Source organism: Saccoglossus kowalevskii, chromosome 21 (genome assembly GCF_978046115.1).
Source record: "Saccoglossus kowalevskii chromosome 21, keSacKowa6.1, whole genome shotgun sequence".
NCBI lineage: Eukaryota > Metazoa > Hemichordata > Enteropneusta > Harrimaniidae > Saccoglossus > Saccoglossus kowalevskii.
The window spans coordinates 28083934-28110030 of record NC_140661.1 but is presented as its reverse complement, the minus strand read 5'-3'; the positions used below and the strand labels follow the sequence as shown (position 1 = coordinate 28110030).

Below are 26097 nucleotides of genomic sequence, written 5' to 3'. Positions count from 1 at the left end.
TAAACCCTCACGTTTTAGGTCAAGGGTTATCCTTCCATTGATCACCCGGGAACCAGCGTACAACATGGCAGGCTCACTTATCAATTTGTCTAAAGCCTTAACCGGCGTTTCACAATTAAACGTTGCAAGAGTTACTGCATTGGCAACTCACAATGCTGTCCAGAAAAGGAACTGTAAGTACAGCGTTTTATAGTTTAGAAACTGTGATTTTACTTGTTATTTTCGGATTGACAACGACAGCAACTTTTAAAAAATTCAATCTTATTTTTCCTGCACACGAACGCGGTACAAAGAAATGCGAACAGTCTACTCCTTGGTAATGCGTGCCTGTACCTAAACTATTTTTAGTTCCTCGTATGTTTGCTCGCATAAATTGAACTATGGTATTTTCTTCTAACAGAGAACGAGTAGATCGACCTTTCAGAGTTCACACACACTGGAACTATTATCACGCTGACGATATTGTAACTGCTTAGACATGGTGTTCTTATTTCATTATTTTCCTTAAGTTCATTTTGTCATATAAATCTCGCAATTAAATCGTACGCACCCACATTTGCAATCCTACTTGCAAGAAAGTTGCCTTTCACCGAATTAGGGATGCCACTTGCTACACATATGTTGGCACAACGTGATTTCGCAATATAATAATAATAACTCTATTTAATTAAGCGCAACAATTCCAACATCTGAAGATCAAAGGCGCTGATACAATAAACAATCAGTCAAATATTAAAAGCACATTTAAATAAGTGCGTTTTCAGTCTGGATTTAAAAATGTCTACTGAAGGACTAGAACGAACAGACAGAGGTAATTCATTAAAAAGTTTAGGACCTAAATTTTCAAAAGCACGGTCTTTGTATAACACCTTGGACTTTTTACTACACATCTGACGAGTTTTAATAAGAAACTTCGATTCAGATCTTAAACTACGACTCGGTACATAAAATTCGATTAATTCACATAGATAATTTGGGGCAAAACCATACAAAGATTTATACACTAGTAAAAGTAATTTGAAATTGATTCTTTGTACAACTGGTAACCAATGAAGTTTAATAAAAATGTCTGTAATGTGGTCATATTTTCGAGCACGAGTGACAAGGCGGGCTGCTGCATTTTGTACACGAATAAGAGGTTTTATCTTAGTTACAGGGAGACCAGACAATAGTGAATTACAGCTGTCTAAGCGAGAAGATATGAAAGCATGTACCAACTTTTCAGTATCAGATTGGGATAATGATTTACGAATACGATTAATATTTCTTAAATGGGAATATCCAGATCTACAAATAGTAGAAATGTGTGTTTCCATAGACAGCTGCGAATCAAACAAGACACCTAAGTTTCTAGCACTTGACGAAGCACTTGACGAAGCACTTGACGAAGCACTAACCAATATAGGAAATGACCTCAATTCTCTCCCACCAATACAGTTTCCCGCGGCCTGCTGACTTGCACACACCAACAGAAGCAGCTGTCAAGCCAAGGTCAATAGAGTGAACTCGTGGCTTGAGTTTTGATTCTTGCGCCAAATGACATTTATAACGCTTGACATTTAACTTCAATAAACAAATAATATAGATAGAATGTTATATGTTGGGATAACTATGTAGTTTTGGGACCACAGCTGTTGCCATATGAACAAAACAAGACTGAATTTTGAACAGTTAAATTCACATGATTTGGTAATCTGATTATATTACAATTAATTGAGTGTATTGAACAGTGATGTTTTGTTTATTAAGTTCAGTGAGCTGCTTACAAAATGGATTTACTCTAATCGCATTAACACTGTGCACAATGGAGCAGTTAATCGTTCCATTTAGTTACATCACCTAACTTATTCAATGTGCAGTGAATTCAGTTTCCATAGTTACCAAATGTAGGTGTTCTGGATATGAATAATCAAATTTATCAATGTGATGACAATGTAGACAGTATTATTCTCCAGGGTAGATAAATGGTCCTTGTCTTAAACATTTACCAAAATTTTGCTGTAAAAACAGATAGAAAGGGCCCAGGGTAGAAGAGTCAGATATTATTTGTATGCAAGTTAGTGACTTTTTAAAAGAGTAAAATAGAAATGCATATACTGTTATTTTGGGAAAAAGAAAGTATAACAAAAAGTTAAATATCACATGTACATGAAAAAATTCCTCCATGATTTCAATTTAAACAGTCTGTTATTTGAAGGTAAGCTTTTTCACAGAGAAAACTGTATGTTGTGAATTGGTCAATTTTGAATTAAAAAAATCAAACCTTTTAGCTTTAATGATTGTCCAAAAATGTTTAAATCTGGCTAAAACATTAATAGGGCGAGTTCAGTCAGCTCAGTCCACATGTTACATTTATTATCAGGCAATTCTGTATACAGGCCAACTCAGCTGGGCCAACTATAATTTCCATATTGTTGTATATTTACCAGTAGATTAAGACTTTGTTACCTTTGATCTATTTTTTCTATTTTTAAGCTTATTATTGACGTTTTTATGGCAGTAAATGTTGCGGCTTTTTAACGCATGAACCATTTCATATCGCTGTGACTGACAATGTGTTAGATAACTAACCACACCTGTTTTGATAAAATTCATCAATGTTGTACATTAACAAAAGGGGGAGGGGGTCAATTTTATAGCTTGTTTTCTAGGAATGTGATTAGATTAGTTTTTTGCAAGTTTAATAGTAAAGTATCAACCTAATACTGCCTATTACTGCAAGAAGTGAATCAACATGCATGTTTATTTGCCCCTCCCCCTTTGTGCGTATATTGTAAGAAATCCAAAGCTTGTCTATTGTTTCAAATCACCATTCAGTTTATTTTCCTATGAATACTCACAAAAATACAGTTTTGTATGAATTTATTATATTTGTTGATTTATTTAAAACTTGGAGCAATTGTTGATGAGTTGTGTTCAAGTCGGTCGCAATTTATACAATATGTGCTTCTTTCATAATGTATCGTGACTGCATTTTTAAAAATACGAATCTTCTATCGGTGATTAGCAAATAAAGAATTAGAAAAATAATTTTAAAAGTTTAGAAATTATAGAAAAATATGCATAGCCTTTACACTGGTCTTATTTTCGGCTCTGATAAAGTATATTTTTTTGTGATGTGCCTGTAGTTACAAATTATTAATATTCCTGCAAAACTTGGTTTGCAAAAAAAGGTGAAGGTCATTTTATGAGTTCATACTGTGTGCAATGATTGTAACATATCTGGCAACATGTAGGGTTACCAGTCTGCTGCATTTTGTGTCCATGGTAACCACATTCCTTTTCCTTGTGACTACTCTCACCAAGGCATTAAGCATTCTGAATATATGCAGGGAATTTTTTAAACACAGGGACGCAGCACCCTCATGCCATGGCCATGCGCTCCCTTACCCTGGGGAGCAGATCGTCTGGCAACCATAAAATTCTGATGTACCAAGGATCACATGTGGCCAGTCTTCAACTGTGACCGGTCTGATAGTAATTTTGGTCCCAAGGAAGCCATAGAATGCTCCATCATAATTTAGAATTATTAAAAACTCCATACCCTGGTAGGGAAAACACTATTTCCCCCACTTGGTGGCGCCACTGAATTGCAGTGCTCCCTCTTGCAGGTTTTTTCTAGAAAAACCCCAAGGAGGGGGTGCCTTTGATAATCCCTGCCACATTCTCCTCAACCATACAGTACAGAACTAATGTCTTTTTTTTGATTTTGTATTGCAAAGAACAAATTATCTGCAATAATTTAGTAGTTAGTAGTTGGTAGTTGGGGTTCTTAATAAGTATATTAAAGGAAGTGTGTAATTACATAGCGTTTCCAGTAACTCCGGATTCTGTGAAGTGAAAACAAAGGAATCTACAGTTCACTTGTTCACACAATTTCCTTTTTTTTTTTGGCCAAATTTATAGCACTAGCAAGACATTACCACACCTGTGTGTCTGTCTGTCTGCCCACCCACTGGATTTTAGAATATTCTATAATATAATCAGTGTATCATTGATCCATAATGATTTCTTAATAATTTATTTAAATATTAAATGCAGTGTTGTATATCATTTTTTTTGTGGCTTGTATGTATATAAAATGCATCGTTTACATGTAATGCACACTGCAAGGAACCCCCCCCCCACTTAAATAAATTGTGTCTCAATCAATGTCTATTTTTCTAGTGTTCCATTAGAATGTCCATTTCACAAAATTCTAAATATTAAAGTAAAATAATTTCTCTCAAAACAAAAATTCTAAAAATAAATAACCTTATATTGTTGGTAACTACCTTACTCGTCCAGCTTGGTGCCCATAGTTGACTAAGTGCCTAACCTCAATTTTGGGTCATTTCTGTTTTCAGGGTCACATTCAACTAAGCACCAATTCTCTCCAAAATGCCCCTAAATTTGTCTGTCTAGTTATAAAACCTGGTCTTTGATCATTGTTGGACTTTCTGAATGTTGATAAACAATTTAATATTTAGAATATTGACCCCCTCCTCCCATGAATATGTTGTAAATGCGTAAACCATGAATGGTAACCATACATAAATACTTAACATATTCAGTTTATGATTTCTGTAGCAGAGTACCTTGGGTGCCAAGTCAAACGATTATGGTAATATCTTAATATATAAATAGACTCCATATGGATGGCAGCGATATTAACTAAAAACATGATGGTATGTGAAAAAACTGAGCATTTGGAATTATTTGGGTCGAATATCTAAAAATAATGCCAGTATTTCATCCCTTTAGTCCTTTCATAAATTAAATCTGCATTCCCCCCCCCCCCCCCCCCATTTTCAAAAAATGCTGATCAAGACTAATGAAGATAATTTCCTCTTAGCTACTGAGCTTGACGACAATTTTAGAAAAATTAAGAAAACAAATTATGTGGGTATAAAATTAGTTTATATTACCAGTAACAAAACTTGACTTTGGCACTTGGTTAATGTAGTTTGCATAGGGCTGATTTTTGATTTCATATTAACATTCCATTGTTTCTCTTGAATTCTCAACCCAGAATTGTACTATTCAATGACATGATGCTTTAAGATGCTGAAAACTCAAATACTTAAAAATTCAGATCATTCACAAGACACTGACATGGGTACTTTGTATATACATGTCAAGGTCTTATCTAACTTTAAGACCACTACTGGTCTAAACTATTAAATTATTTATAAAGATTATGTTTGTAAGCTGTTCATGGCATTGTAAGCAGTCAGTACACTGAGGTACAAAAGCCAGTCTATGAATTCTATCCAACGTGTTTACAATGTTCTTCAGTTTTTCATCTGAATTTTTACGTCTTCTATGTCTGGTTATTTGGCTTGGTGACATGTCTATTGCATCTCCTATTTCCCCTGGCTTAAAAGCACAATAATTTGGTTGGTTTATTAAACTTACCATATTTAAAAATATTTATTTTACATACTTTTCTACAAAACTAAAAAAAGATTGTTTTGAAATGTCATGTCATCATAGTCTGAGGGAGTGAAAGTAATCCTCAGTGCAGTCATAATTATTTTCTCTCAATCAATTGATATGTAAATAGCAGAACAATACAATGGCTGAGATGTAAGCTCCTACCACTGGATAATTATTTGCTTGCAAATAGAAAGTAAAGTGTCGAATAAAATGTTATTTCTCATTGCATAATACAGTAGTCTCTATCTGTTGAGATGCCGTTTGATCTAGAAAGGTCAACGCGTCTCCGCCAGCTGACATGGCATTAAGCTGTAGTTGTAGTGAATGGTTATTCAGATTTCAATAATTCGCTATTTATAAAATCAATTGAATTGCTTTGTGTGAATTTTTCTACTCTGCATGTCAATAATTCAAATAAATCAGGCATTGAGAGACTTTAAAGTGCCTGTGCAATGCCCACCCTAACGTTTCCCATTTTAGATCTGTATCCCACTGAAATGGGCAGTTATTGATTTTTTTTTGCTGAAAATGATTACTCGTATCCAAGTAAATTTGGGATATTTCTCGTGTTGTAGCCACGCCCACCTATCCTGAAACGGTCGACTGTTTTCGGATTTCCGACTCTCGCCGAAAGTGCGCCACCAAATGCCAAAATGTGAGAGGAAGTCATACCCCTGAGCCATAATAACACTGGTCATTCAGTATACTTTTAAACGATATACATTTTTTGATCGGCGTTTTTTTTTCTACTTTTTTTGTCGTTTATTTTTTTGAGGGTTTTTAGATGTTGTGTTGTGGGCAGCGTATAGTCATAGTGTAAGTATTCACACGTTTCTAATCGATCCGAAAGTGTGACATCACTTAACCTTAGATTAATTTTTTTGTGGAAAAACTGTTCTCGTCCATGAAAAAAACAACTAGGTTTAAAGAGAAACGCCGACAACATAAACCTGGCGCAACTTTTGAAGGAAATAGATTCCGGACTATGATCACCGAGGCGGATTTCAGAAGAGAGATGTCCGACAAGTGTTTCAAATGAGTTGACTTTTTTGCGATCCTGATTATCGTTTCATAGACCATTTTGTCCCTGTTAAGTAAAAGGTAGCAATAATTTTGACAGTGACACGAAAACAGAGCGTCGACAAACAGAAAATTACACAGCCCTTACACACTGCTAATTGTTTTCATTTTTGAAGGCTAAAAGTTTCTGAATTGTTTGGTGATTGGTGTTGTCAAATTCACATCTCTGTTCTTTTTTTACCTCCATGCTTGCAGCTTGATCTGCGCACAGTCCCTCTATCATAGTGATAGGACTGTGATCTGCGTAATAATTTATAAAATAAGAATCTGGGCTTGGTCAATGTGTTTCCACCAAATAAAGTTTTAATATGGTGTTATAATTATGACAATCACACCATGGATCACGCTAACTCGAATCCACTCTGAATTTATCTGTATGTGTGTCGATCTCGATTATTTTTGTTATCGTTATGTTAAACGTCGCTTTTAACGCACTTGCCCTCGTCGTGACCCGACGCGTTCACCTATTTCAACAAAATTTCAATTTATTTTCACGCGGCTGTCATTTATTTAGTAACTGTGATTTGTCTTTTTTTAATTATTTTATAGTGATCACTATAGTCTAATGTTTAGAATGTCAATATGTTCTCTTTTATTTTAATTTTGAAAGTTTTACCCAGACGATCGATGAAATAAAACAGTGTAGTGACGTGCCTAGTAACCTGCTAAATGAGATAATTCCGACGTCAAATTCTATTTTATCCAGCGACAGTGTACAAACGTGCGCCGGTGTCGGTGACGATCACGGTGACCAGCTACACCAGAACGGACATATTTCGCATCTAACTCCCCCCCCCCCCAATGCAACAAAAATTGTATTCAATATGGTCCACTCCTCCTCGACGAACAAGTACACAAGTGAAAATTTAGTCAAAGACGAGAAAACTGCACAAGAGATTTGCCTTGTTTACACGCATCGGTAATTCAAGCTGCCATGCGACTTCCCCTTCTGACGTCACAAGGGGAATTGCTGTATGCAAATAAGAAGCTAATGAGGAGCCTCGTTTTAAAATACACAAAAATAAAGTTGCCGTAGATTGAGTTTAAAACACATTTTTTCACTTAAAAAAATAATTCATGCTTAGAAACATAAAAATTAATATTTATGTATCAATGGATAATTTTAGGCGTGAAAATTGCAGCCATTTCACAGGCACTTTAAATCATTGAATTTTTAGTCCCCGTTCGGACGTAGTCCGAAAACGGGGACTTATGGTTTGCCCTGTGTGCGTCCGTGCGTCCGTGCGTCCGTGATCACCTGTATCTCAAACATGCATAGACCGATTAAGTTCAAACTTCACTCATACATCACACATTATATGGGACATATGCACATGCATTTTTTTCATGATCCGATTAACGATAGCTGAATAGCGGCCATTTTAAGGCCGAAAATGCATCAAAATCGCACATTTTCACCATTCCGGACCCGGATCTCAGTTATGCATGGACAGATTTTGTTTAAATTTGGTACATACATTAAACATAATAGGACCTTGATGCACGTCTTTTTTTTTTTTGGATCGGGTTCGAAATAGCCGACTGGCGGCCATTTTGTTTTAAAGAATTCAGTTCTCGATCCGTATCTGAGACATGCTTGGATTGATCGAGTTCAAACTTCACACACACAAGGTACATCATGTCACAAATATGTATGTGCATTTGTTTCATGATCTCATTAACGATAGCCAAATGGCGGCCGCTTTAAGGTCGAAAATGCATTGAAATCGTACATTTTCACCATTCCGGACCCGGATCTCAGTTATGCATGGACGGATTTCATTCAAATTTGGTACATACATTAAACATAATAGGACCTTGATGCACGTCATTTTTTTTTTCGGATCAAGTTCGAAATGGCCGACTGGCGGCCATTTTGTTTTAAAGAATTCAGTTCTGGATCCGTATCCGAGACATGTCTGGATTGATTAAGTTCAAACTTCACACACACAAGGTACATCATGTCACAAATATGTATGTGCATTTGTTTCATGATCTCATTAACGATAGCCAAATGGCGGCCACTTTAAGGCCGAAAATGCATTGAAATCGCACATTTTCACCATTCCGGACACGGATCTCAGTTATGCATGGATGGATTTCATTCAAATTTGGTACATACATTAAACATAATAGGACCTTGATGCACGTCTTTTTTTTTTCGGATCAAGTTTGAAATGGCCGACTGGCGGCCATTTTGTTAAAGAATTCAGTTCTGGATCCGTATCCAAGACATGTCTGGATTGATCAAGTTCAAACTTCACACACACATGGTACATCATGTCACAAATAGATATGTGCCTTTGTTTCATGATCTGCTTAACAATAGCGAAATGATGGCCATTTTAAGGCCGAAAATGCATCAAAATCACGTATTTTCACAATTCCAGAACCGGATCTCAGTCATGCATGGATGGATTTTGTTCAGATTTAGCACAATGTGTTGTACATATGCAGGTGCATTTCGGTCATGATCTGCTTTGAATGTATATGTCACTCAAATATGAACGGAACGGGGACGTGTCATTGACAATGACTTGTTCTACACTGGAAATGACTTTTACTGGTTGGCTAAGACCATACACAAAAAAATTTGTGCAACCCCAGTGAATTTTTTAAGTTGTAAAATGTGTGAAATTAAATAAGTTTACAGTTGTCTGGCTTGACAACTCTGAGAATATAGTGCACTCGCAATCAGCTACAATATTCTGTATTTATTTTTAATGGTGATGCCATTGTTGTATTAACATAGTATTCCAGTTTAGATAATGTTTCTCCTTTTGGAATATTTATATATCATTTTTGCTTGCAGATAGTGTTTCAAAGCGTATTGAGGTTGCCAATCCAGTGGTGGAATTGGATGGAGATGAAATGACTAGGGTTATCTGGGAAAAAATAAAGGAAACAGTAAGTATGGTTGAACAAACTTCAAACGCTCATCACTCTGGTGCGGTATGGGAGTTTGTAGCCTTTATGAGCTCGATAATTGTTCACACTAACTTTTTGTGCAACAGTTTGTGAATTTACATTGCTTCTTTTGAACAAAATTAACATGTATTTTATTACAGACAGAATCTATTGATATTGCACGACACAAAGGATTTAAACTATACAATAAATTGCCCAGTGTGAAGACGATACTCTGGCCATATTGACCAACTCATAGTGAACTTTTTTCTTTTTACCAGTGCCTGTTTTTTCTTGTTTCACTGATTGGTATTTATTTTGCATGTTCAATGTTGTGAAATTCTAAACATTCATGCAGATTTTTGGTCATTAATGTACAAGATAGGTTAGGTCACAATACTAACCATGGAGTTAACAATGTAACAATCAAACTGTTCTAATAAAAATTCTTCTTGTTCAGTTAGAATAAAGTTGTGTAACATTGTCTGCGAATGTTACTATTCTTTGTTAAAATTTAACTACCAAGTATACAGTTTTAATCCAGTGATAAAAACATAATTATTCGTGGATGTCACTTCTGGAGTAGAGCTGAAATAAAATAGGTTTATAGGTTCATTTATTCTTCAAATACTATGTTGTGTGCTACTAAATACTTGCATGGCATTTTCTGTTGCTATGGTGATTAAACACATCTGCATGTTGCCAATTAAAAATATAATTATCCTATGAACTTTTCTAAAATGTATTTTATATGATTTTGATAAATTGTTGAGAAGTGAACTTCTGATTTGATAAAGTGGTCACTTTTTGTTACTGTGGATGAAAGGTCGTCTCTTTTAGAATTGGTTGATAAGCTGTGCTGACCTCCTACCTACTAATATCAACATGTGATGGTGTTTATAGGTCAACTCAAATATAATTCAGGACAACAAAACTTACAGAAGCGGACACGTTATTGTACCACCCACTTTTTTGTGGGTCACTCATGTGGCTAGAAATCTTTGTCAAAGTCAAGTTTTAAGTTCACTTTTGTCGTATCTAACAACTTTAATTGTCATCACCAAAACAATAACTTTCTTGGACTTAATTGACAATTTTGTTGCAGTTGACAACAATCAACATAAACATTTTTTCCCCCCATTTTCTCAAAAATTTTGGTCATGACCTGTAAGCAAGGGGAATTGTGTATGTGTGTATATATATATATGGCATTCAAAAGGTAAGGCTTCATATAAAATGTCACCGCTGTGTAAAAAATATTAGCAAATTCATTAAACTGTATTAATGAAATGAATAGAATTGTTTACACTGATTTTGTATTAAGTCGTGATATCTTTATTTTTATGCTGATAACAAAATTATAAAATCCTATGAATAATTTAACCCTTGATGAGTTGTACATTAGAAACAAATTTTGTCACTGAATGTATCAATTATTGTTCTGTTGACTTCATATATGGTTATGTACAGCAAGGTTTTAAGGCAGTTTGCGCTCAATTCTAATTTTATCCTAACCATGGTTTTGCAAATTTTCCATGACATTTGGTCTTTGTTTCCTGAAAAATTGACTGATGACCCACATTTTTCTTCTTTCATTTTCAGTATACTGATAGCATATATAATGCATTTTAATGAAAGTTGTAAAAAACCAGACATACAATTTGGAATTTGAAGCAAACCACCTTAAATTAAAAAATACCTGATTATGTTGGCATCCTCAGTTGCCCTTTGAATTGCGTTCTTAAAATGAGCCAACTGCCAGTAAATATTTATTGGCTTGCTTTATATGATTACCAGACTTTAAAATATTTAAATTTCACTAGGTAGACTAAAATTTGCTTGTTGGTGTTATAAAAATAAATAATTAACATTACATGGGAATATAAAAAAAAAGTATGGTCATTTTATCAAGTCATAATGATAATAGATTGACCTTTGGTGTTACTGTACTTAACTGGAATGTAATTCACCTCAGAATTGAGACCTGTGGTTAGTACAGATAGAAAATTGGTCAAATGTCATTTGTTGGCTGTTTTGGGTTTATTACTCTAAAATTGTGTCTTTTTGTGTGCTGAATCTTGGCAAAATGATCATTGGGTAAATACAAAAACTTTTGAATAAATTATAAATTGATTTAATTTATTGACTCCCATGTGCGAAGCACAAAATGGGAGTCTTTGCAGTTAGTGTGTCTGTATGTGTGTATGTCTGTATGTGTGTATGTGTGTATGTGTGTATGTGTGTATGTGTGTATGTGTGTATGTGTGTCCGACTGTTCCACTGCTATCTCAAGAACCATACATCGGTTTTTGATGAAACTTGGTGCATAGATGCTCTGGGCCAATGCGCAGATTTGATTAGGTTTTGGTAAAAATCCATGCTCGTTAATTACCTAATTTGCATGATAATTAGCTAATTTTTAGCTGTTCTATGACTGTTCCACTGATATCTAAAGAACCACTCATTGGATTTTGATGAAACTTGGTACATAGATGCTCTGAACATATGCGCAGATTTGATTAATTTTTGGTAAAAATCCGTGCATATTAATTACCTAATTTGCATGATAATTAGCTATTTTTTAGTGGTTCCATGACTGTTCCACTGATATCTAAACAACCACTCATTGGATTTTGATGAAACTTGGTACATAGATGCTCTGAACTAATGCTAGGTTTTGATTAGTTTTTGGTAATAATCCGTGGATACTAATTACCTAATTTGCATAATGATTAGTCAATTTTCGGTTTTTCCACTGATATCTCAAGTACTAATCATCACATTTCAATGAAACTTGGTACATAGATGTCATACGACACTGCACAGACCTGATAGTTTTTATGGTAATATCAGTACATATTAATTACCTAATTTGCATAATTAATTAATTTTCAGCATTTGATATAAGTAGTTAGCATTACATTTCAATGAAACTTGGTACTTACATACTCAAGGACTATGCAGAGATTGATTGTTTTCGATAAATATTTGTGCATATTAATCACCTAATTTGCATAATTAGTTAATTTTCAGCTTTTCCACATGTATCTCAAGTACTAATCATCGCATTTCAATGAAACTTGGTACATAGATCCTTTAGGACTATGCAGAGACCTGATTAGTTTTAGGGTAAATAATTGTGCATATTAATTACCTAATTTGCATAATTAATTTTCAGCTTTTCTACTGATATCTAAAGTACTAATCATCATATTTCAATGAATCTAGAATTATGCAAACCCAATTAGTTTCCGGTAAATATTTGTGCATATTAATCACCTAATTTGCATAATTAACCAACTTTCACACTGATATCTCAGGTACTATACATCACATATCAATGAATGTACATGGATGCTGTAGGACAATAGACAGACCTGAATAATTGTGGGTTAAAATCTGTACATATTAATTACCTAATTTGCGTAATTAACCAATTTTAATCTTTCACACTGATATCTAAAGTACCGTAAAAACTCCAAAATTTCGACTGGTTTTAAATAATTTGTGTTAGAAATGTGACGTGTTTTTAGAGTCAAAATTAAGGTGCATTTTCGGACGGTCGAATTTTTCAGAATAGAAATCAGCAAAAAAAAATGGGGATGATAGACAGTGTGCTTCATTAGTTTTTAAAAAATGCAATGTCCGTCAATTGACGTAAACTTCCTCATGTTTCACGGTAAAAGCAAAGGTCGTGGCCGAGTTGTAACTCAAAATCTAAACAAAGTCATCAATCAGTGAGTATTATGACAAGCAAAACAAAACATCAAGACGCGGAGAAGAGGTCAGCACAAAACTAATAGGTCAAAAGACAAAGCTGTCTCGCACTACCTAGGAAAACTTGCGAATGTTCGAAGTACAGGTACCCATTGGACAAAAGATACATGGAAGTTTAGCAAACGATCTCCCCGACCCAGTGCAATGTATCCGGTTAGAATCAAAGCTCACGTGTCCCTTATTTGAGCACCGTACCGGTGATTTGAGGGACCAAATTCTGCCGTAAATTCGCCCTTGGATTAAAAAATAAAATGGGATTTAAGAAAATAAAATGGGACTTTTAAGGTGTATTTTGGCGTCATTTTTCGGACATTTCAATCAATCCTGCCGGCTAAAATAGAGTCTAAGTTTTACCGTAGTCATTGACGTCTGTCTATTCAAGAGTACACGTGTATGATTTTTATCGTGACTAGCGTGAGCGGGTAAGCTTCCTTTCGAGAATGAGCTGTTATCACTGTGAACAATGTTAAATTATTCTTCAGATGACCAGTTTATTTTTTAAAAACAACTAATTTTTTTATTTAAAAAAAATCATGCCGTTTTCGCATCATCCAGCTTTTTGATTGGTTAATTAGCGATTTGACCTATTTGACCTAAGAGAACATGGCGGATATCCTACAGCATCAAACGTTTATACGAGATCGGAATCATTCGCTTACGATGAAACTAAGTTGACTTTTATTTGTATTTCATAACCATTCAACAAATTTATTTTGTGTACATTATTATAATCACTACTGAGTACAGTAATAATCAACAATTCAGAAACGCAGCATGCCGAGATTTTTGTGTTCGTTTTTATTTGAAACTTCGTTTATTTAGAATATATTTTCGTTACCAATAAAATAAAAATCTCTTAGTCAATCAGAAACCCGGATTCATGCCTTTGAGGAAGGTCCCGTTTGAACGCTCACATCGTTTTTTTTTTCGTTTGGGGGAAAACTAAAACTGGTAGCAATTTTCGAATAAGAATGAGTCGGCAATTTTTAGTGGAGTCGAAAATTTGGAGGTGAATAAAACACCGAAACCCGGCAAATAAATAGGCGGTCAAATTTTTAGAGGGGTCGAAATTTTGGAGTTTTCACGGTGCTAATTATTCCATTTCAATGAAACTTAGTACAAAGATGCTCTAGGACAATGTACAAACCTAATTAGTTTAGGGTAAAAATCTGTTCATATTAATTCCCTAATAAGCATAATAATTCATAATTTTTTGGTTCTAATCACATTTCAATTAAACTTGGAGACATAGATTTTCTGTTACATTGCGCAGACCTCATTAGTTTTACACTCAAATCTGGTCATATTAATTTTCTGATTTGCATAATTAGTTTTCAGCTAAGTAATTTCGAATTATATTTAATGTGTCTCCAATACTCTCAGCACATGGGAGTTCTTTCTAAGCTTTCTTTGATTTTGTTTATTATCTTTATTCGCGCATAATTTCAGCAGTATATTACTCGTACAGCAAGTCTTAGAAGTACCAGTATTAGGGCAGTCAATTTGCAAACTCGCTAGCGAATTGGCTAACTGCTTTGGTTTTGACTAAACGGTTGGCGTTCGAATCTCGCTGGAGTCGTCTCGTGATCACTTCCATTCTGGGCGAGTCTATATTGCATTAGGGGACATAGAATGTTTTTACGCAGCCTGGTACATTCCCCTGAATGATTTGAGCCCGAAAATGGCCAGTCAGCTGGTGTACAGTGATAATATGATAAATGTGATTAATCCAACGATATTCACTATATGATTCACATTAATCATTACAGCTCCCTGGTTGGAGTAACGTTAAGCCAACCGCTGAAAAATCAAACTCATTCGTCGTTTTTGTGTGGACACGAAGAACAATAGAACAATTTCCCTGGTAAATTTGAAAGCGAAATCGCCATCCAACTGTAAGACCGTCGCTGATTAGCTCCTAAAGTATGACGATCGTCCCCTACTGTTACTTAGATTTGCCTTAAGTGGGCGTGACCACGCCAGCGAGATTCGAAAGCCAACAGTTAAGTCAAAACCAAAGCAGTTAGCCAATTCAATAGCGAGTTAGCAAATTGGCTGCCCCAGTACTTCTGAGACTTGCTGTAATCCCTCTGTGAATTAAAAATTCAATCATCTCAATGGGTAACCTTATAACAAGTTCATTCATGACAGACAATATCCCCTGACCTTGGCAGAGGAAGTCTGTTGGCTACAATTCTCGGGTAAAAGAATTTGGCAGTTTTCCAACCAAGGTGTGCAATTGAATCAACTCCTGCTATGGAATTACAGCTTGCCAATTGTTCAGGAATTAAAAACTGTACTTTTTACCTTGCACATATGATAAATGTGATTAATCCAACGATATTCACTATATGATTCACATTAATCATTACAGCTCCCTGGTTGGAGTAACGTTAAGCCAACCGCTGAAAAATCAAACTCATTCGTCGTTTTTGTGTGGACACGAAGAACAATAGAACAATTTCCCTGGTAAATTTGAAAGCGAAATCGCCATCCAACTGTAAGACCGTCGCTGATTAGCTCCTAAAGTATGACGATCGTCCCCTACTGTTACTTAGATTTGCCTTAAGTGGGCGTGACCACGCTAGCGAGATTCGAAAGCCAACAGTTAAGTCAAATCAAAGCAGTTAGCCAATTCAATAGCGAGTTAGCAAATTGGCTGCCCCAGTACTTCTGAGACTTGCTGTAATCCCTCTGTGAATTAAAAATTCAATCATCTCAATGGGTAACCTTATAACAAGTTCATTCATGACAGACAATATCCCCTGACCTTGGCAGAGGAAGTCTGTTGGCTACAATTCTCGGGTAAAAGAATTTGGCAGTTTTCCAACCAAGGTGTGCAATTGAATCAACTCCTGCTATGGAATTACAGCTTGCCAATTGTTCAGGAATTAAAAACTGTACTTTTTACCTTGCCCGTACCATCAAAGATGGAAGGGAAAGGTATATTAAGGGAAAAATTTTGTCCGGCGTTGTCGTTGTCGTCGTTAATAATTGTTATTGTGTGCATAATAACTTTGCTAATTCTATTCCAAACTTTATCAAACTTGGTCACCTTATTCATCAGTATAAAATCTTCCCCGAGTTTGAACAACAGATGTCCTGTATGAAAATATCATGCAAAAATTGAGAAAAACTGATAAAATATTTTGACTGTTTCTACTTGACTGATCACTGGTGATACACATCAAAGGTCACTGATTTCAGTGGAAATATGCATTGTTGTACGTGTTCAATGAAGCAAATGATTTATCTTGTAATAATATCCTTGGTAATGTATCTCAGAATCCCATACTGGGTTTCAAAACCAACTTATGGAGAGATTGCACAGTCTGATACACATTTGCAAACCTACCAATAAAATCTTTACAGAAAACAAGATGTCAGAAAATCAATATAAGCACTCCTATGAAATGGGTGCCTAACTTTGATCAAGATCTGAAGCTAATAACAAATCTGTTTAGTTCAAAGTTATCAAATCAAAAACAATACATAAAAAATACATTAAAAGCAAAACATTTCATCCACATTTTAAAAAGAAAATTATTCTAAAATATATGTATTCTGTATTTGACAAACAGTTCATTCGACAAATGAAAACTCACAGGAATATGTTTCAGCTATTAGAACAGAATGATAGACTTTTTATAATACTAGTTTAAAAACGCATTTCAAAGATTGCAGTGTTTGAAGATGTAGATTCCCAGGAGGCAACAGCACTGTTGACTACTCCCTCGACTGGACACCAACCAACTATTTAAGTTGTTTTGCATACAAAGTAGAGCTTGCAACACGATAGCTATTCATAAAGGGTGTTTTTTTTTTACTTTTCATATAATACAGTAGTCACACAATGAGGCAGTTCATATTTGTCTCAGTGAATCATTAATTTTTGGCAGAAACCTGTACAAAATGCTTGGACCAAAGCCAGCTAAAATGTTCTGTTATCTTGCATGTTTTATGAATCTATTCACATCTAAATGCAGCACTTTTTTTTTTCAATGAGACATTTGTTTTTATACTAAAATATCTGAATTACTTTGAATAAAGCTGGAAATTATGTCCCTTAAAATAATTAAACAAATAAGGCACCAATGTTTTTGTAAGATATTTACATCTTTTAAGGACATTCGGTAGACTGATTCCCTACTGTTGGTTCAACCCCAAAACTTGTTTGTATTCAAAATTAATTATGACAATGTATATTCATATTGAAATAAACTATGGTAAAGGGAATTATATTATATAACAAAGGGCAAGGTCACCAGAGTTCAACTATGTTATTAAACAGTTGTCACACTACATGTTTTATAATATACAAGCGCTACTTGTGTTGGATTTTCAAAAGGGCTGCTTGTTTGACTAATTCGTAATTCAGGTGTCATGGTGCATCTTTTTCTAGTTTTTGTGCCTGGCCTGTTCGGTGCACACGATGGGTTACTGATGCACACAAGCATTTGTGATTTAATTCAAAATGGCCGAGCAATGCCCATATTATTCTTAACCATTTCTTTGATATATTATGTACAAAGCAAAATTGTATGCACATCAATTTGTTTTGATGCCTTTTGAATTACTAAACACCATTTTGTCCCAAATATTCAGTGTGCTTGATCCGGTTCTATCAAAATTAGGATAAATAACACGCATGCTTCGTTTTCTGATTTGATTCAAAATGGCCGAATGGCAGCTTTGCTTGTTTTATTTTTATGTTTTAACTACATAAATTTCTTCAACATGCTTTAACAGATTTTGTTCAAAATTGTTGCATAACAAAATATAATTTTGTTCACTCAAATCTAACCATCCAGTTATTAATAATATCTAAAACCATGCATTTTATTGTTCAAAGACAAGATCTGTGACATGTTAGTGAATATTTAAAATACTTGGTGGAAAACTTTGTTCATTTGGTTTATGTACGAGTATTGCTACCCTGGTAGTGTTCTGTCATATCTATTCTTATGAAGTTATCTGTAATGTAGTTTCAATGAGTATTTTAGGTATTTTCATCACAAAGGATTTCCTTAAAACCACGATCATTGATTATATTTTTTTTAATCAGATAAATGTACCATGTCTCGGTATGTATGATACAAATGAATGCGAATCTCCATGTATTGCATCAAGAGAAAGATTTAAAACTGAACAAAAACAAACTTAGAAAATATAATTTGTGTTGTACTTGTTTTGTACAATTTAAAATGCAATATTCATAATAGGAGACATAAATTCCCTTCTAGTTTGACTGATTATTGTCCATATATTTTTACAATCTTTTTTTCCAGTAAACCAACTGGATTTTGTGGTTTAATAATGTAGATTTAAATGCAACTATGCTGAGCTATTAACTGAAATGAATTTATTGATGCATTTCATTACAGCTAATCTTCCCATATCTGAAACTGGACACAATCTACTTTGATTTGGGCCTGCCATACCGTGATCAGACTGATGATCAAGTCACCATCGATGCAGCGTACGCTATTATGAAACACAACGTGGGTATAAAATGTGCCACTATTACACCAGATGAGCAAAGAGTGGAAGGTGTGTATTTCTCCTTGCATCTGTCGCGCAAGATCTGTCGTCTTGTCTTGGTAGAGTTAAATATGCGTTCTATGTGATGTGAAATGTATTGGTTGTTCATGTGACAATCTGTGTTCCCCAAATCAGTATTGCAATGTTTGTAAAGATTATTTATTATTGTAATGAAAATCGTGGCTTATCATTAATCTGCAGAATTCAAACTAAAAAAAATGTGGAAGTCACCGAATGGTACCATCCGTAATATTCTTGGAGGCACCGTGTTCCGTGAACCAATCTTGTGCCAGAAAATCCCCCGCCTTGTTCCTGGATGGAAGGAAGCAATCATTATTGGGCGCCATGCCCATGGAGATCAGGTATGCTAATTTGTTGGTAACTTCAGTGTCTCATTTCAAATCAGGTATGCTCATTTGTTGGCAACTTCAGTGTCTCATTTCAAATCAGGTATGCTCATTTGTCGGTAACTTCAGTGTCTCATTTCATTTACATAATGTCATCTAAACTTGATGTCGGGCCTTTTGTGGGCTTCATTAAGCAGACATCTGTACGTTTAATGTCAAAACTGTAAGTGTTGTACTAGAAGTTACCAGGAGATAGAATTGAACTAGTTTATCAGAATTTATTAAGGTCAAATGACATGTGCAATGCTCCTGAGTAATAATATGCTTTATTAATTAGATTTATTTTCATACATTGCTCCTCGTGCTTGTTGGCTTACCTGAATAAATTAAAATTTAGATTTGTTTTATTTTCTGTTAAAGCAACTCAGTTTACCAGTAACAAGATGAATCCAGCACTATAATATACATGCACTAATAACTAAGTGGTTGTTTTGTATTTGACAGTACAAAGCTACAGATTTCACCACTGATTCCCCTGGTAAATTTGAAATGAAGTTCACACCATCTGATGGCAGTGAATCCAGATCCTGGGAAGTGTTTAACTTTACACATAGTGGTGGATGTGGTATGGGAATGTACAATACTGATGAGGTATGTAACACTTTAGGCAGAGTTATAAGATTTCACATTCAAGATTCGGAAGAGGGGGAGAGATCTTGTGCATGTGAAGTTTTACCCTATGCCATTAGCAAATTTTTAGAATAAAACGTATCTTACCCTTGGCACCGATGGCAAATATAATTTAAAATCTAAAATTATTCTGAGAATATGTTCATCATTCCCAAAAATATTACAAAAAGATAAATTATTTGTCTCCAATACAAGGGTATGTTAACAATTGTTCAATTTGCTCTTTTGCAAAGTGACTTAGGGAAGAGTAGGAAATCAAACGGGCGGTGCACCCCGGTCATTACCGCGGTGGTGGTGGGTGCTCGCCGGTCGACCGCATTTTATGCAAATGTATGCATAGATTCCATGACCCCGGTTTACCGCGGTCGTGTGCGGTGGGCTCGCACAGCAATTCACACTTATTGTCAAGACCATTAATGAACACAAAGAACTGGGAAATTAACAGGATCACAAAGTTCTAATGAAAAATTAAACCAATTTGGCTGAGCCAAAAGCTAGGAAACTAGTCTATAATAGTTAACATTATTTTATTTGCCTGAGCTTTGGAATAAAATCACAAAACGATCCAGAAAGACGTAGAGATCAACATAATATAAAATAAGATCGCATTATTTTGTGAATATATATCATGCATGGTCTCAGAAAATGTTTAAAAAGATTAATGTTTCGCGTAGACCAAATATAATCACGCATAAGTATAAATTCAAAGTGTTTTAATACATTGGTGAGAGGTCGCATTTACGTGAACAAGAACATGCACTAAGAAGAAAAAGCAAGCCAAAGTCGAAACGGGGTGTATCATGGGCTTGGTACAACATGCGTTGCGACAATTGAGTGATCGTCGACATCATTTTGGGGCACAATTGAACTTGTACGTTGCAAAACTTGCTGCGCGGCGATGCTGACATCAAGTGTGTGTTGACCGAATTTTGACCCCCAAGTCACGCGCTGAACTGGCGCGTTACCTTAGCAACCCTTTTCTTTCTTGGTCCGCGCTTCGATCTCGTAAATTTGTTATCATATCCGGCGCGGCGGTACTGTAATAACACAACTTGTATCCAACTCTGTATTGGCTTTGAATATTTCAACATTGTTTACTTAGTGTGCTGCTTTTCTAATAACGCAAATATATTTACAGTATTGGACGGGAGCTCTAAATATTTCAACTTTGCAATGTATTACTTTTATAATAATTACGCAAACTATGTTATTTTTATTATTGTTGGGACACTAACCCGGGCTATTGGGTCTGTGAATATTTCAATATTACCGACTTGATAATGCGTTGCATTCGTAATTATTACGCAAATATAAACATGGGCGCATTTACTAGTAAATCATTGAAAAAGATAGTCAGGTCCCGGAGTCAGGTGTCTAACAAAAGTCGAGAAAATAATTTAAATACTTGTGACTCATCGGTGAATTATTTTATTCGAAATAAAGTGAATATGTAATATTAACCATACAATAACATACAATATCATGCGTAATGTTAAATTTTTTTATAATAAACTCGCAGCGCACTTCGATCGCATTATTCACGTACATTTCGACTGAATTCTAACAACCACGTGTTTGAATTACGTGCGGCAATGGGCAATGACCTCAATGAGTTCACGCACTGACATTTAAATTCGGGCCTCCCAGTTTGACGCAAAACGATATAGTTACTTAACATTTGTTCAAAAAATCGGTAAACTCTGGCGAAGAGTTAACTGAAAGGCAACGTCGTTTTTGACCAAAAAAAAAAACACGTCAATACAAGATTATGTGTGCAAGGTTAGATTTATAGAACGTACATGACCGCTTAACTCTGTGTTTTTTTTAATAATCATGCCGCACGTGAAACACAGTTCGTCCATTTCTTGTTTACCGATCTTGAACTTTTTGTCTGGAATGCGATACAGGCAAAGAATAAACATTAATGATACCCACCGTTGTCAAATCAACAAGAGGCTCGAATCAGGAAGGCTTGGCTATTTAAAACTTCGTAAATAACATTCTTTTCATGTGGTAGACTTTATTCAAGTGCAACAAACGTAAGTGAAATGTATGGACGAGTCATAATACTCGTACCTTCGAAAGTTACGACTTTTACTCTTGGAATTGGTGATAAATACATGCATAAAATACAACATTGTTTCACGCAACAACAATTCGTATACAGCATTGGACTTATGGATTTTTATATTAATAAAATACGTGGGCCGATAATATTACTATATGCTTAGTATTTCCATGCCAGCGATGCTCGTAACCTGCTCGATTTAAAAACAGCTATTTGAAACAAAGACTCATGGAATGACAAAGGAAACTGTTAAGTACGTATTTCACACTTTTCCTACGACCGCGGTTGCAACCGGTATCGGTGGCCACCGCGGTAGAGACCCCTAATTATAAGCAGTCCGCGGCTCTCCCCGGTGTACCGCGGAGAGCCGCGGTGAACCGCCCGTTTGATTTCCTACTCTTCCCTTAACAAGTCAGTATCTCTAAAAAGAAAAATGTTTAGTATTTGCCACCACAGTTAATACTAAAACCTAGTGACAGCGAAGATTGATTAAACACACTGTCAGGACTAGGAGTGGTACAATAATTGTCACATGACTAAGAATTATAAATTAATTGTCTTGTTTATGTTTCAGTCCATCAAGGGTTTTGCCCACAGCTGTTTTCAGTACGCTATTTCAAAGAAGTGGCCTCTCTACATGAGCACAAAAAACACTATTTTGAAAGCCTATGATGGACGGTTCAAAGACATATTTCAAGAGATCTACGAGAAGTAAGTACAGAACATACAATCCTAAATAATTAATCTAATGGTTTTTAAGCAGTATGTGAAAACAATACAAAAAACAATAAAAAAAATAGAATTGTACATTTCCAAGAGAAACAAAACCAGATCCTACAACAGGAAATGGAAAAAAAATGTAGTTAACTTCCAAGATACAAATGAATGAACACGAACAATAAAGTAAAGGAAAATTTGAACGAAAGTAATCAGATGGCAGAAAAACAATCTGAGAGATTGGTAGACTCCTTGTCTTTAATTCCAGTCACCGATCTTGCTTTCTAACTTCATCTTACTGACTGTCCTTGTAAATCATCTTGAGGCAGCTTTCCTTTGACTGTAGTTATCAATTACCAGTAGTAAGCCATGATGGAAAGCGATGTTTAACATGATTGGTTAGTAAGCCATGATGGAAAGTGATGTTTAACATGATTGGTTAGTAAGCCATGATGGAAAGTGATGTTTAACATGATTGGTTAGTAAGCCATGATGGAAAGCGATGTTTAACATGATTGGTTAGTAAGCCATGATGGAAAGCGATGTTTAACATGATTGGTTAGTAAGCCATGATGGAAAGCGATGTTTAACATGATTGGTTAGTAAGCCATGATGGAAAGTGATGTTTAACGTGATTGGTTAGTAAGCCATGATGGAAAGTGATGTTTAACGTGATTGGTTAGTAAGCCATGATGGAAAGTGATGTTTAACATGATTGGTTAGTAAGCCATGATGGAAAGTGATGTTTAACATGATTGGTTAGTAAGCCATGATGGAAAGCGATGTTTAACATGATTGGTTATTGATCCTGCAAGAATTGAGCATAACTTGCATGAAAAGTTGGCCAGATTTAGTAAATGGCACCAAACCAAAAATTAAAGCAAACTGAGTTTCTACCTATTTCAGTTTGAGCTGGTAAGCTTCACTCAGTTCCATAATGTTGTGCGATATCTGGAAGGAACGTTTTCTCTCACCAAGATATCTGCAACAAGTTCTCTCCAATGCTATTGAATATTTGCAACAGCACCCTCTCTCAACTGTTTGTTGACTGACATGTTTGTGGTGAAATTTTGAATAAATTTAGTCAATTGTAATTGACTGTAACTGTAGTAAGTTTCATCAGTAACACACTGCCACCATTGCCATGGTGCATGTATTTCCTGGAGATGAAAATGTATTTACATGTAGCAGACCACTTACTTAATGTTTCAGTATAATCTCGTGTTATTTATAAAATGGTTGCTGTAATATTTGCTGATCTTCTATAACATAACATTATTAATAAAAATTATTGTTTTCTAGGAATTATGTCAAGGATTTTGAATCGGCTGGCACTTGGTACGAGCATCGTTTGATTGATGATATGGTGGCACAGGTCTTAAAATCTGCTGGTGGCTTTGTCTGGGCATGTAAGAACTATGATGGAGATGTGCAGTCTGATATTATTGCTCAAGGTAAGCGTCTAAATTGTATCTGGCTAATAATTGTTACAGTAGTATCTTTCCCCAGGAGTTGATGGCTTCCACATTCATTTGATGCAGTCTGTGATTTCAGCAGTGTATTCAGACATTGTTTCGATATTATCCATAAAATATGCGAAGGCAGTATGTAAATTGAATAATCAACCTTTGCATTATTTCAACTTGTGAAAGTCTTGGTATGATCTTTTTTTTCTAAACAAAAACAAAAATGTTTGAACATTCCAAGTGTGAAAAAAAATATTCTATTAATAATAATAGTGTAGATTCCTTTGATAAAACACATTTTGAAATTCTTTTTTCAATGCCAGGTGTACAGTAACCATATTTGTTTTGAATGCAGGGTATGGTTCACTTGGTTTGATGTCCAGTGTCTTGGTTTGTCCCGATGGTAAGACAGTAGAGTCTGAAGCTGCTCATGGCACTGTCACACGGCATTACAGAGAACATCAAAAGGTTTGTTTGGTTCTTATATTGGTTGGTATATGGTTGATGTTGAGTATTGTATACACAAAATGTTAAAAATGTCTACTATAGAATTGCCATTCCATCTTCTGTTGATCTGTGATGTTGTCTCTTTAATGTACATTGTGGGAAAATAGTATCACTAGATGATTTTGCATTAACTGCAAGATCCTGCATAGTGCGTGAAATCTAAAGTAAAACCAGGACGTACTAAGATCATAGCATTGTTGTGACATCAGAATCTGTGGGATTTGATAAAAGGTATTTGCACACTTAAGGCGAGAGGGTCGTCACCTGTGCATGCACAGGAATTGAGTCCCAAGCGACAATAACACATGCTAAAAAGACAAAGGCTCATGTTTGTAAATAATGACACGCTGTGGCCATCTGACGCATAGGCAGGTGCTGACTCCCCCGCTTTAATAATGTGCTATACACGTTTGATGATGGTGAATTTTGAGGAAGTAAAGATATCTCAATGTAATATTTTCCTCTTGTATCAACATTTCGACATATAAAAAAAGAAATTTGAAATCCAAATATTTGATTTTTGCAGCAGATGCTGATTCTCATCTTGCCTGATTCAGTTGAAAGTTTGCACACAAGTACTGTACTGATGAGTAGTAGTGTAAGTTGTATTATTTTATTCTTGTCTCCAGGGTAACCAAACAAGTACCAATCCAATTGCAAGTATCTTTGCCTGGACCAAAGGTCTGGAGCATCGAGCTAAACTAGACAACAACAAGGAATTATTAAAATTCTGTAATACGTTAGAAAGTGTTTGCGTTGAGACCGTGGATGCTGGTAATATGACCAAGGATCTTGCAGGATGTATTTGGGGACTAAAGAAGTAAGTAGAATATTTTGGTCTTGAATACGCAAGACATTGAAAATTTAGTAAAGTGTGTGAAGTTTTTCTTGTGCTGATGAGAAGTGTTTTAAAAATGGTTGTAGTTACTTCTACATGGCACAAAAACAAATTTAAAATTTCTAATGTTAACCCCAATGTTTCAACGCTTCACATTGGAGGCCATACAAATCATTTCCTACATTATAGACATCATTCAGCCCTATGAGTCATCAAATCAATGAAATGTTCAAAAATATGCTGTGCTGAGTGCAGTTTTTGTGTTTATTGCTGCTTTTTCAAAAAGTTTATTGTTGTTTCAGTGTGAAGCTTGGTGAACACTACATGAATACAATGGACTTCCTGATGACTATCTCTTCAAACATGGAGAAAAAAATGAAGTAGGATAAATTCCGGGATATACAGCAGAATTTGACCCAATGATCTTTGTTTTAAACAGATTGAATTTATTTTCTTGTGTACAATTGTAGTATAGAGATCTATTTATAGCTAAAACATGTTCGAAGAAAGTGTGGATAAATCACCATGGTTGGGAAATGGCCACATGATAACGTACTGTGGCTCCACTTTTTTCCTTTAATAATTTTTCATATTTGCATATTAAATACATTGTAACAAAATAAATATATATATATTCTAGTATTCAGCACCACTCTGATTGCCATATTTGGGTTTTGGAATTGTACACGTCTCGGCAGTCTTCATGGTATTGTCAATAAAATGACCACTTCACCATTTCAA

The 26097-nt window shown here is 35.2% G+C and overlaps 1 protein-coding gene across 1 annotated transcript; it reads left to right on the top strand.

The window, feature by feature from the left end:
* Positions 1–26097, top strand: LOC100370863 (isocitrate dehydrogenase [NADP], mitochondrial-like). The gene is made up of 10 exons (XM_002738473.3): positions 1–173; positions 9311–9405; positions 18567–18732; positions 18925–19085; positions 19575–19721; positions 22403–22539; positions 23848–23999; positions 24367–24479; positions 25148–25338; positions 25659–26097. Exons 1-10 carry the CDS (start codon positions 65–67, stop codon positions 25738–25740), a joined length of 1353 nt encoding a protein of 450 aa, XP_002738519.1. The 5' UTR covers positions 1–64; the 3' UTR covers positions 25741–26097.

What these genes read in the sequence shown, in the direction of transcription:
- LOC100370863 (XM_002738473.3), top strand. Translation starts at nt 65, where the DNA reads ATGGCAGGCTCACTTATCAATTTGTCTAAAGCCTTAACCGGCGTTTCA. An exon ending in TGCTGTCCAGAAAAGGAACT is followed by an intron (nt 174 to 9,310) that starts GTAAGTACAGCG and finishes TTTTGCTTGCAG; the next exon opens with ATAGTGTTTCAAAGCGTATT. An exon ending in AGATGAGCAAAGAGTGGAAG is followed by an intron (nt 18,733 to 18,924) that starts GTGTGTATTTCT and finishes ATTAATCTGCAG; the next exon opens with AATTCAAACTAAAAAAAATG.